Source organism: Sebastes fasciatus, chromosome 17 (genome assembly GCF_043250625.1).
Source record: "Sebastes fasciatus isolate fSebFas1 chromosome 17, fSebFas1.pri, whole genome shotgun sequence".
Lineage (NCBI taxonomy): Eukaryota > Metazoa > Chordata > Actinopteri > Perciformes > Sebastidae > Sebastes > Sebastes fasciatus.
Genome location: NC_133811.1, coordinates 8,062,281 through 8,075,331, shown reverse-complemented (window position 1 = coordinate 8,075,331; position 13,051 = coordinate 8,062,281). Strand labels below are relative to the sequence as shown.

Genomic DNA, 13,051 nt, shown 5'->3' with positions numbered 1-13,051 from the left:
TTTCCTCGCTCAGAGGCCATCCTTACCACACTAATACTACTTTAGAAGCAACGGAAGTCAGACAGCGGCTGGCGGTACCATGGTTTTACACTCTGCGGCTCACGTTACCGCAGTTTAACAAGCTGTCGGAGAACTACGGTGGCCTTTAGGTAACGTAGAAATGTGAAAGGCTCTCTCTAGAACCAGTGTTTGGTTTGTCCGTTCTGCGCTACTGTAGGAACATGGCTGAGCAACATGGAGGACTCCGTGAAGAGGACCCGCTCCCTCTGTAGATATGAAGGGCTCATTCTAAGCTAACGAAAACACAGTTCTTATTTTAAGATGATTATGCACTAATGAAAACATGGCTATAAATATTAGATTCCATTTTTGCTAATAGATCCCCCGAAATGTTACACACTGTTCCTTTAACAAAAGAAGTCAAACTTAACAGTTTTTAATGTTGTTTTTTGTCCACTGTCTTGCCATATAAGAACATTGCAGATTTTATACTTTTTTATATTTTTGCAAATTTATCGTTTAAGTCAGACAATGTCTCATCAAAGAACATTGAAACAAAACTAACGTTTTTATTACTCAATTCTGTAGACACATTTCAGTCGATACTGTCATAAAAAAGTAGTACATAATAAATAATGTACAGGATGTAATCTGAGGAGAACAACCTGTACTGACTAATAAAAGAACGTCTTGATAAAGACCTGTAGCGGCAAACCTGATACATCATTCCAAATCTAGAGAGACATTTTTTCTTTTAAAAAAAAAAGAAGAGAAAGCTCCCCTGAGCCCCTCGTGAGTGAGTGCTGCTGCTTGTCTGTGTTGAGTGAAGTGTGTTTTTAATACAGACGTGGAGCTGAATGTCACCCTCCTGTAGCTCCAGCCTCCCCGGGGCTCTCTCACTCTGACTGTGACAGCACGGCCTCAGCCGCCCGCCCACAACCCCCCCTCCTCCCTCCTGCTGGATGGTCTGTCTATCTTCATACTCCCCCCATCGACCCCCCCACCACCACACCCCCCACCCCTCGCTGTACGCAACAGATCGGCACACCAGCGGCACCGAACGCAGCTCGCCTCTTTCATCAGGCTGTCACGCAGGCTCAGCCGCTCTGACTCACAGTGTTTATCACAGCTGCGGGCGTGACACTAGAAAGCGTATGACAACCGGTTTTGTGCGCGTGTTGTTTGTGTGTGTGTGTGTGTACACTGTAGGCCGCCGTTATATTCTCGGGGGAGTCATTACTCGGGTGATCTCTTCGGGCGGCCCCTGAATCCCCCATGTTTGGAGTCAGTCCTCTCCTCATCCCGCCAGGAGCGTTGCGGGAGCTCAGTTCACTGAGCTCGTTGTTCAAAACAAATCATCGTGTCTCCCTCTGCACCTTAGCCAAATAGGGGCCATATCAGGAGTGACTGGCCACACATTAGCGGGAATTGAATTGAACTCACTCAGTGTTTCTTGGTTGGTTGTGACAGGAGAGAGGGAGGTATAGCAGCGTGAGAGGAGAGAGAGAGAAATGTACTTCAGGGCGGTGTGTGTGAGGCACGTTGGGATTGTTCCAACAATCTCGTTCGTCCTTTCTTAACAGAAATTAGTCATGCATGAGATTAACAGCAGGGAATTCAGTTTAATACCCACAGCTCCAGCACTCTCTACTGATGTCAATAAAATGTATTTTAGGACAAACAAAGCCTATTGATCCTCCACCAGAAACAGTATGATAGGCCATTAACGGTTGGGGTCGGGTTTTGATGAATACAAATGAAATGGAGATTGGATGGGAATTCTGTGAACGGCCGAGCACGAGATTTAAACGTTGGTTTGAAAGGTCTTAATATTGCTTCCGCCAAATTCTTCAGAGTCCCATTTTCTTCAGAAAAGAGTGAGACAAAAGAGCCGTCTCCCCCCCCTCCAGGCCCGCTAATCCCCCCTCTCCTTTGTGTGGTCTGTTTCCAGATGTGTTGGTGAATGGGAAGCCATGTGACTGCGATGTCATTGCCGACTGTAAAGCGGGTGAAGCTGTGACCCTGGAGGTACAACTGACCAATCTGAGCAAGAACTCAGTGGGGCCCCTGGCTCTGACTGTGGTGCCCTATCAGGACTACCAGAACGGAGTCCAGAACTACGATCTGGAGGACGCGGTCACCTTCATCGGCTCCAACACCTTCTACATCGAAACGGTCAGTCGGGGCATGATTGACGTCATAGCGTCATTTTAAGCGTACAGTATTTGTCAACGATTATAACTTCTCCTATGAAGACATATTTTATAGTATTACTACTTGTGGGTTGAGTTATAGTTGTTGATAAATACATTAATAAACCCTTATATCTGCTTATAACTACATTATAGTGAGTAATAAAGCATGTTTAAATACTGCTCATAAATGCTAAGATACTGTAAGATAGAAAAGTAAATTACAACAACATAAGAATAGAAACAGGAGTAAAAATATAAAGTGTATAAGGAGTAATACTAACACCAATGCCTAACACAATAGCAATTAGAGTAAGATAAATTTAGTAAAATAAGTAAACTAAAATAGAAAAAGTAATATTGTGCAAAATAGATAGAATAGAGAGACTTCAAATGTTGCCGCATTATTACCACCATTAGTAATAGCAATAATTAGGCTTTTATGCTTCAACAGCACATACACAATTAAGCCGAAACCAAACCATTTATTTTTGATATTACTGATGAATTTGAAACACCATGTTGTAAAAGCATAACAAAAAAAAAAGAACAAGATCATAAAAGCACATCATGTTTTAAATGTGTAAATTAGTTTTTTCTTTCCCCTTCCTTCCACATACTAGCTGAGATTTATGTTTTGCTTGAGTTATGTAATCATGGCTGCTTTTTTTTTTTTGTCCAAATCATAATAACATTGTGTTTTATTGCAGTACAGGCAACACACATTAATGTACCTCAGGGAACTGTAGAGGCAGACATGACTTTTGCTTTGATGGATTACATAACTCAAGCATGTTTCAAGTCACTGTAAATTGTGACTTGAAATGAAACCAGTGACTGTCCAGCAGGCATAATAAAAAAAAAGCTATACTATAGCATGCTTAACAAATAGGCTAAAACCACAATCTTTGAATTAAAAAAGACCCTTATCAGAGAAGGGATCCTTTGTCTGTGACACATTATCACTCCTGAATGTTGAACAAGCTGGAAGCGATTAAAAGCGGCTTGGTTGATGCCAGAACAAAGAGCTTGTAGTCTAAAAAGCCAATGAAAGCATGAATGAATTCCCCATATTCCTGAATGTGCAAAACAACTTCATTTGGGGAATTGTTCTCCACTGAAGGAGGAAACGCTGCACTTGTCGGTACCTTTTCATGAAAGCCGCAGTCGGCTTCAAACCTACTCCCCTGTTGGCTTCGCTCTGGCTGACAGTGTGCCAGATTCATTATGAAACTACTGCTAATGATTCTGTCTGTCTTTGCCATCACCAGGTTAAACCCAAAGAAAACTCTGTCTGTGTGGGAGCCCTGCTCTTCCTCTACACTGGAGATTTCTACCTTAACATCAAGTTCCAGGACGACAGTGCTGGACGAGAGCTTCCTTTAGCCTGGTTCACTCTGCCCAGTGTCCACATCCGAGCCCTGGATGCTCCGCTACAGGCCGGGGCCTGAGCGGCTGGTGGCATCATCATTTTAGCTCTGAGTGAAAGATGAAGGGTTTTGTTGCTGATGTTCTCTGTAAATACAATATTCTTATGAATCCAATCACATGTAAATATAACTTTGTTAAAGGTTACATTATTTGAATATACACACTCCTGCACACTGTCAGTGTGTACGTTGCTATCTAGCTAATGATACAGCTAACATCTTTACAGTTGGCTGTTTTGGGTTGATTAGAAACAAGCCGTTTCTCTTTCTTTCTGAACACATTTTAAAGGCTCGGACCTAAATCAGTTAATAGTTTTATAGTTGAAGTAAATTTGCATTGTGCTTTCGCGTTGAGTTTAAGTTTGACACATGAATTCACACCATTGACCGATAGCAAACTGTACTGATCTCTGACGGAACTGAGCTGGACGTGATTTTGTTCTTTCCTGAAGGCATCAACGTCCTACTTTGCCTCTGATTGGCTTACCCTATATATATATATACATATATATATATATATATATATTCTATGTATATATATATATAGAATATATATACAGAATATATACTGTATATATTCAATTCAATTTTTCACATTATAAGAACAGTGAGCAAAAAACAAATAAGAAAAAACAAAACACATGAGGTCATGCACTGAGCAGTAAATTAAGGCAAATATAAAAACAAAAAAATTTAAAATAAAACATTGCACATGGTACATATAATGATTATAAAAGATCTGTCTCATTGGATGAATACCAAGTACCATTTTTCAGGGACCATTTTTCTCCCAATTCTTTTGGGAGTTCCAGAAGAGGTATGTGTTATACTGAAACCAGTATTTTGTAATTGCCTTCTTACTTGCTGCCAGCAAGATCTTAAGGAGGTAGGTATCATCTTTACTTAGTCCGTCAGGGATAGAGGCATGTGAATGTCAAACTGATATATAATCAAAATCACATTTTTTTTACAATCTTGCATATGTAAGTGATACCAGAATAGACCCACTGTCTATATCTATGATCTCGCAATGCTGGCATAAAATCAGCCCATGCGGCCATCTATGCAATTTAACCTCTCTTATGCTGATATATTTACCCTAACCCCTAATCTCACTCCTCATGCCTAAACCTAACCAATCCAACCAACCAAGGCAACGAGTACTAGCCAATCAGAGGCAGAGTAGGGTAGGTCACTTCTTAGCAGGATTCGTAATTTAGCGAACAGGACAGTCCACAATATAGTGAGCTATCTTATTAGCTGTGTTGCACCATCTAAGTTTACTGACCCAGCTCTGTCGGAGTATAAACCGCTCCACCAAAAGCCCACTAAAGAGATGCAGTATAGTTTCTATGGTCAATTGTGAGACAGGAATAGATGCTACAATTGTGTTTACCTTAATTAACTGTGTAAACTTATTTCCGGTTTGCGCATTTTTAGCTAGCTAGCTTGCTAACTGTTAGTTAGCTAAGTGCTAACTAGCTAGTCTAGTAGCAACGAATGGTAGCCAGGGCATGAAATGCAAATGAAGTAGTCACTATGTCACCAAGCTTCCAGCACCTACTATTTTGCGAGGATATTCGCACGTCCACTTTCTTTTGCGTCCGAGCACTAACATCATTGTCACACTTTTTCTTATTTTTAGTAGTTTGATTTTTGAATCACAGTGCCGTTTATTCCGTTGAGTCTTTTGTTACCTTGTATTTCGAATTACAAAATATCTACTGAAGGAAAACAAGAAGAATTTGTGTTACTGGGCAGAAGATTGATGAAGAAGAAGAAGAAGAAGAAGAGGAGCTTTAAAACAACACTGGAAATGTGATTAGCCAGAATCTATAGCCAGTTATTTACACATAAAATCTATTTATTTCTACTGCTGTATGGACATTTTCATTGTGCCACAACACTGAATTACTGATGAATCCGCCCGTCATAGATTAGCCTATCATTATGTGTGACATATAATTGTTGTAAATAAATGTTAAAAGAAGCAACCTTTGTTTATTTTGACATTATTCCAACTACTTGCATTTTGCCTATCCCAGCCATTATAGTTCTGTGTCCATCTTCATTTTGTGCCTGCCGAGATGACCTTTATCACCTCAGCATTTTGGGAAGCTCAAGTCTGACATTTACACACACCAAAATCCATAAACGGTGATTACCGGGGAAAACATTGCTGACTAATAATAATTTTTAACATTTATTTATGCAAGGAAGGGTGAAACCTTGCAGTTCACCGCAAACACTTTTCGTTACACTTGCTTTGACATTTTCAAACATCAGTGCATGAAATAACGTCATAGCAAATTAGAAGGGTAACTTCTGTGTTTTTCAACACTATTTTCCCATGTTTTTCCTGTCTAAGTGTCTAATGGGGACAACAATTTCTAAAATGTGTCCAGTATTGAAGGATAACGCTGTAACCGGCAGCCACAAAACGAGCTGCGAGGGCAAGTGAGAATCATCAATGTAACGTTGAGTTCACTAAAAGTGCTTGTTTTTGCCGCTCATAGGCTCAGATTGTTATTATAAGTGTCTGACAACATTATGAAAGGACCCTACAGATACCCTACGTATACTCTGGCTCAAATAAATACAGGCAAAGACCTCGTCCACATTGTCCATGTCATCTAAATATTCAGCCATGACATTGAAAATCTTCTAGATAACACTAAGCTACGCTTTCTGTACTCCAACACAACAAACTCTGGCCGGCTGGCACTCACATTTCCACCATGGATGTATTCTTCTATTCCACCGTCGTCTTCCGGCAACCTCGCCAGATTTCAGAACGAGACTTCTCCTTCAGCGAGACTCTTTCCATAAAGTCAAACACTTATGATAACAATCAGAGCCCGTCATGGCCAAAACAAACACTTTTAGTGTCCGTAAATGACGATGCCAGCTTGCCCCAATAGCACAATATTGCAGCTGCTCTCTCTCAATAGCCTACTGGACAAATGTTAGAAATTGTTGACACTATTAGTCAGTTAGATTAAAAAATATGGAGCAATAGACCATAGTCAAACAGCAGGGATTTTGCTCTTATGTCATCCTCCGGGTGGCAAGGATCTTTGGAAACTAGTCAGACAGCTATATCGCTAAACGGTTAAGTGGTCCAAACATTTGACTTCTGTACCCCAGCTAAGTGTTGAAACAATCAAATGTGGAAAGATAAGTCTGTAAAGAGCCCCAAAAGAATCTAAAAATGCCAGGTGAATGTGTGACTTTGCCCTGACTGCTATAGTGCTGCTAGTGCTAAAAGTTACCCTTTAGGTGACCTAACTGTAGTTCATTATTATGTTGCGCTTTGAGTGCTTTCTGATGCACTGGGAGTTAACCAGTATACCCACAGCACTACACTGCTGGGAAAGGTGTTACACATTATCCATCTGGGAACCGGAATCAGTCAGAAACAATCTCGCTTCTCCAACCTTTTAGTTTACCACTGGTAACCCCATCAGTAGCTGATATATAGTGTGTGAGTGTTGTTCGGCCCTTCCTCCATCCCATCACTGATGGACCAAATGTGAACTGGGTGATAAGGAGATGCTGAGGGAAGATTAGCCTTGTCGAAAGGCTCAAATGTCTTTGGGGGGTTGGGAGGCCTGGGAGAAGTAGCCAGAGGGGTTTCATGTGTATTTGAAAGAGGGGTTTAGCAGAGAGCAAAAACACCATCAGCACGAGGCAGTCCAGCCTCCTCTTGACCAGCTATTATGTTGTGTGAAATGAGAGCTTGAGTTTGTTATTCACACTGCCTGACCACAAACCTTACACCAGGAATGACTTTTTAGTATTCTACAAACATATCCAGAATTTCTGATACATGACGAATGTTTGATGCTTGTAAAAGCATGAGAAATTACATTAAATTCCATTTTCTAGTGATGTTTCCTCCATGAAGGTCACATTTGAAGTTCAGTGACAAACAGCTTTTCCGCTCGTTGTAAATGTGTTAGTTTACATATGTGAATAATACATCAGTGAATCCACACAATTCATCAGTTATGCATACAACGCAAACAATTCCAAAGTCATGCCCTCCACGCTTATTAATTTGTTTATCTATTTATTTATTTGATTAAGAATGAAGCTTGTGTGTGTACTGGCTTTGAAAAGTTAGAAATTCAACTTAATCCACTCTGAGTGTGTAGATTCCTGCATGCAACAATAGAAGTGGATTGTCTTAAGTGTTGATGTGAGACCCTACAGGCCAACAAACAGTACATTGCAGTCTATGCAAATTCAATCTTCTGCATATTGTTTACTGACCCTTCTAACTGTCTTCTTCAGTAAAGGTATAACTCCATCTTATGAACCTAAATTACAAAGCGGGGCTGCAATAAAGAGTGTCCTATCCTCACTTATCGGAGCATATATTCACCTTATTCACACTAATTAAATTCTGGGGTCTGGCACGGGGCACCGAGAGCAAAACAACATCTCCAGCAGCAAGTAAGCACTCCATTCATGGATTCACCAGCATTCAATGTTTTTCCTTCTTATTACCTCCGCCAAGGCTGAAGGCCTAGGAAGGAGGTTATGTTGTCACTGGCATTGGTTTGTTGGTTTGTTGGTTTGTTTGTTGGTTTGTTGGTTTGGAAGATTACTCCAAAAGTCTGTAATGGATTTGGATGACATTTTTTGGAGGGGTGGGGTGTGGCACAATGAACAATCCATTAGTTTTTGGTGGCGATCCGGATCATGATCCAGCTTTTTGGAATTGTTTTTAATAACTCCGCTCAGCCTGTGCATTAACACCACCGGCTTTAAGACATGCGCAGTGTAACTGATGACGCATTCATGACGTGTCACCCTGCCTCTTTCCTTCTGCCTGCAGAGAGAGAGCGGGGGGTGGAGGGAGGGGGAACACCTGTAGATTTGGCGTTTTTTCACATTAAACTATGAAATTACAGTTGAGTTCGACCAAAGCACACTTGGTGATTGTTGGAAAGAGTAACGACGACGGTTTAGGTGAGTTTTATTTTGTTTCTGTCCACTTTGGATGAAGTGTTTTACGCTGCTCTGCTACATACAGCTGATCTCAACATAAACAAAAATACACGTGCATGATGGCCCAAGCTGCACGAAGAGGGGGGGCAATCGTACTTGGGCAGCTTGGCGGAGGTCTGCGCTCTCCGAGTGCCATTCTAGTTATTTAATTTGGTCTAAAAAGCATCACAGGCTGACCGGGTTGATAATATTTCCATTTTGAAAACTCTTCTTTTACTCAACTAGATTATCTGATGGCTTTAGTTATTAGTGACTTTGCAGATCACAATTTTCAGTTGCAGAGTTTCAGTTGATTTGCAGTTTCATTGTTTGGGAACGTCATTTTTAGAGGAGACGGCTGTCTTTTCCTAAGCCTAACCTAGTAGTTTTGTTGCAGAAGTAAACCTAAAAAAACAAGTAAACCTACGTTGGAAGTTTATTTTGAAAAGAGACTGTATGCATGTAATGAACGGAGTCCAAACTGAAGCTAGAGGGATACCTGGAGGGTCATAGTTTGCAGCTTAGGGCCTCTGACCATGTATTTGACGAGTTGGGAGTGAGAACGTGTTGTGTGAGACGTTCATGAGTAGAAATGCAGAGCATCAGTGTGTGTTATGGCTCTTCACCACGCCGTCATCTCCCCCAAACAATAAGCTGACCTCTCCAGAGTTGAGGACACCCAGAAGAGACGAAGCATCTTGTCTCGAGTTTAAATGAGGTTTCTTATCCGAAAATCACCACCGCATTATTAGCCACCAACCCTCATTACCTTGCAGCACACCTGTAATTCTGATCGTAATCAGCCTAACAATCATCCATCAATCTGTGCTGATGCATTTCCTCCCCGCCTGATATGAGCTAGTTACAACAGTGAGGGAAATGAGTTGTTTGAGAGCAAACAAGAGAAGCAATCCCCTTGAGCGCTGCTGAAGACAGTACAGTGTGTCAATCTGCACGAAAGCATTCATGCAAATGACTCTACAGGAAGCCAGAGTTCAATTAAATCCCTTTCTCCTCTCTTTCAGTATCGAGTGGTAAGTCACGTCCGTTTATATATCGGCAACCTTGATATGTAAATGATCTCAGGAGAGCAGCGATGTAGGAGTTGCGGAGGGGATTATGGGTGTGTGCCGAAGAAAGACGAGCGATTTGACACCTGCACTGCTCTTTCACTCTCACGCCTGTAGCTCTGCCAGAGGAACACGCAGGAATCCTCATCCGCTGCATGTTTACTGATCCACTGTGACTTTGTGACTTAATTACTACGCTATCTGGCGCGGCGCACGAGCTGCTAAATATGAAATAAACCTAACCTGAACTCTCAAATGCGACTGCAGCTTACAGTATGTACAAATTTCCTCGCAGTTAAAGTCCCCATGAAATGAAAAACTACCTTTTTTTTCCTCCTTGTTCACTAACCGTCCATGTCAGAATACGCACCTTTAACACAATAAATCCTAAAAAAGGGACAAACTGTGCTTTTGACGTCAAATTTACCCAAAAGACCAGAACCAAAGCTTCATTATGTATGGAAGCAATAAAGAGAAATTTAATGTTTGACAAAAAAGTCTTAAAGCGAATCCCATTTATTAGCTTCTTCTTGTGCTTTCAGTTGCATCTCATGGTCCTCTTCTGTGGATGGGGTTTGCTCTGTTGTCATTGTGATTTTATTATATATCATTTTTTATTTATATTTTTTTTAAAGCCGTGAGATGCAGTTGAGAGCTCCAGGAAAAGCAATGGATCTTGTGTTACGGTTATTTTGTTTGTATTTATTTGTTTATTTAGCAGACACTCTGCCCAAAAGATATATCGTACAAGATATAGCTAAAAGATAATTTTCATTTGTAGTCCTGGACATTTTTAGGCAACCAAAAATTATATAATCAACTTTCATGAACTGCAAACACACTGTGAAAAGGTTAAAGTTTTGAAACAAAACAACTCCCAGACTGGACAACGCCGTGGTAGCGACCTGTCAATCACAAGGCAGACACACCCTAAAGCATCCCCTGCTTTATGGTCTATTTGACTCTAAATGGGACCATAATTTACTAAATGAACACATTCTGTATTGAAGAACACTTGAAACTAGCGATTGAGACCATAAACTCATGTTTACAATGTTTACTGAGGTAATAAATCAAGTGAGAAGTAGGCTCATTTTCTCATAGACTTTACACAATCAGACTTTCTTTTTGCAACCAGAGGAGTCGCCCCCTGCTGGCTGTTAGAAAGAATGCAAGTTTAAGGCACTTCAGCATTGGCTTCACTTTTCAGAGGAGGTTGCCGCCTAGTGAGATCCAAAAAGACACCTGTAATTACCGCTCATCGCCATAGGTGCCGCCAAAGTGAACGAAAAGCAGATCTTCCATATTGTGACTCTAAAATTACATATTTATTGGAATCATTCAAGTTGAGATGACTGAATTCTGCGTGTTTTGATTTTTGTTGATTTCCATCGTTCGCTGCGACGCCATCCTTCACAGACACCTTGTTAGTGTCGCCGGTATCGATGTGTGGATGATGTACGACGCCTCGCCACACAGCGCGCAGTGCAAACGAGTGAGAAGACGAGGATTTATCTCCAGACTGTTGCTAGTATGTTCAGTTTGTTGCCGGTGCGACGTGAACAGAGAAGCACTCAGCTGTCAGTCAGTTAATCGAGCCGGGTTGAAGCTCCAACTTCTCCCATTCATCACTCCTAATTGTGCATGTCTCATGTCTCTGCTGTCAGTTTAGATCATATGGAGGGAAACTCTGCTGTCATGCAGCCTTCCGAGAAGATGTGTGTGTGTGTCTGTGCAGGCCTGTGTGATGAGCACATAGCGATTGTACTGTAAGTTCGGTGTCATTACCATGGAGACTAATCTAAGCAGTTGCCATTATTAAACTTTTTCTCTCTGAGCTTCTCCAGAAATGCATTAGGAGTTCTGTAGGTGGGCCGAGCAGGCACTTGAGATGTGAGAAAGGGGAGCTAAATATAGAGCGACTACAGATCCAGACGCTGTTGATTAGTGGAGCTGTTTAGACTCTTAAATGGATGCATTTATGAAACACTGCGGTTGACATCTCGGCTATATACCGCATGCACTCAACTTCTTACCGAGACAAATTTGTTCTTCCTGTTTGTGTTTATAGTGTCACGGAGAACATGGACAATTTGCAAACCTAAAAATTAATCTGACAGGAAAAAAAGGAGTCTTTTGTGGTGAACCTCTAAAAGCTTACAGGAGGAAGCAGAAATGACATCACAAACAAAACACATAAAACACATTAGTAATTCATAAGTTCATAAAAAGCTTTTACTTTTCTAATCGCTCAGTTCACTCTGGAGGAAGATTTTGTTAACTTCTGCACAAAGAGTGGATGTAAAAAAAAAAAAAGCTGTAAAAATGTGATAATAAAAAAAAATTCAGCAACAGGAAGACCAGACCTCATAAGCCGAATAAAATAACGTCTATTTTTATCTTTGTTTTTCCTCATGAGATGTCAGAAACTCTGTCAACTTCAGACACAGTAGTATCTGTGTCCCAGGCAATAAAGTGAAATGAACATAATGGATAATGCATTTGAAAATAGTAGCTATACAGTTGTATAAGTTGAGGTTTTGGCCCAGGCTCTGCACCGGGGCAGTCCAGGATATGATTTTATGGATTTATTCTCTAATTATCTCCCAGTAAATGTGAGAAAAGTAGCCGCATTTGCATCAGGTCGAAGGGGTGAAGGACCGTGGAGAGTAGTCACTGGCATTTAATATTATTCCATATGCAGATGTTATTTCCACTTTTCATTGGTACTTAAAGGGGAACTACATCCATTTTTTTCAAAATACATACATGTTATTCCTATGGTCTAAGATGCTCCAAAAAATACTAGTAAACATGAACAACTCTCCCAAATCCAAAAACTAGAGTGCTAAAACTCAAACTTGTGTAATAGTATAAAGCTCATTTGGGTATAAAAAAGAAAACATGAAATCGGTCTCCAGACTTCATACTTGATGACATCACAAGTTTGAGACTAACTTCTCTGGTTTATAGCTTTGAGTGAGAGAAGCTCATGTTCACAAGTAGTGATTGAACTTTCTTCGGCCATGGAAATAACATATTGGAGTTCTTAATTTAGGTGGCGTTCCCCTTTAATATGATGAATTTTTCTGGTCTATTTCAGCATTTCCCCCCTGTACCTGCACACTGTGTTACTGTCTAATAATATGTAATGAGGTGGCCCAAATTGTGGATCTATTCAGAATAATTTTCTCTTTGTTCTAACACTTGTGTAATAAGTTTAATTTGAGTTTAAAAATGTCAATTCTGGTTTGTAAAGAATCTCCTTCTCGTCCAAGGTTTGAGTTTTACATCTTTTCTTTACATTTAAACAACAACAACAATACTTTAATCCAAACTAATCTATTTACATCACATCTCGACT

The 13,051-nt window shown here is 40.6% G+C and overlaps 1 protein-coding gene across 2 annotated transcripts in view; it reads left to right on the top strand.

The window, feature by feature from the left end:
- trappc9 (trafficking protein particle complex subunit 9) overlaps positions 1–4,313 on the top strand; it is a 243,960-nt gene extending 239,647 nt beyond the window's left edge. For both annotated transcript variants that reach the window (XM_074614135.1, XM_074614133.1), the window contains 2 exons: positions 1,952–2,175; positions 3,464–4,313. In XM_074614135.1, the coding sequence (XP_074470236.1) occupies positions 1,952–2,175; positions 3,464–3,643 (404 nt within the window). In that variant the 3' untranslated portion in view covers positions 3,644–4,313. The remainder of the gene's footprint in view (positions 1–1,951; positions 2,176–3,463) is intronic.
- The last annotated feature ends 8,738 nt before the right edge of the window (positions 4,314–13,051 follow it).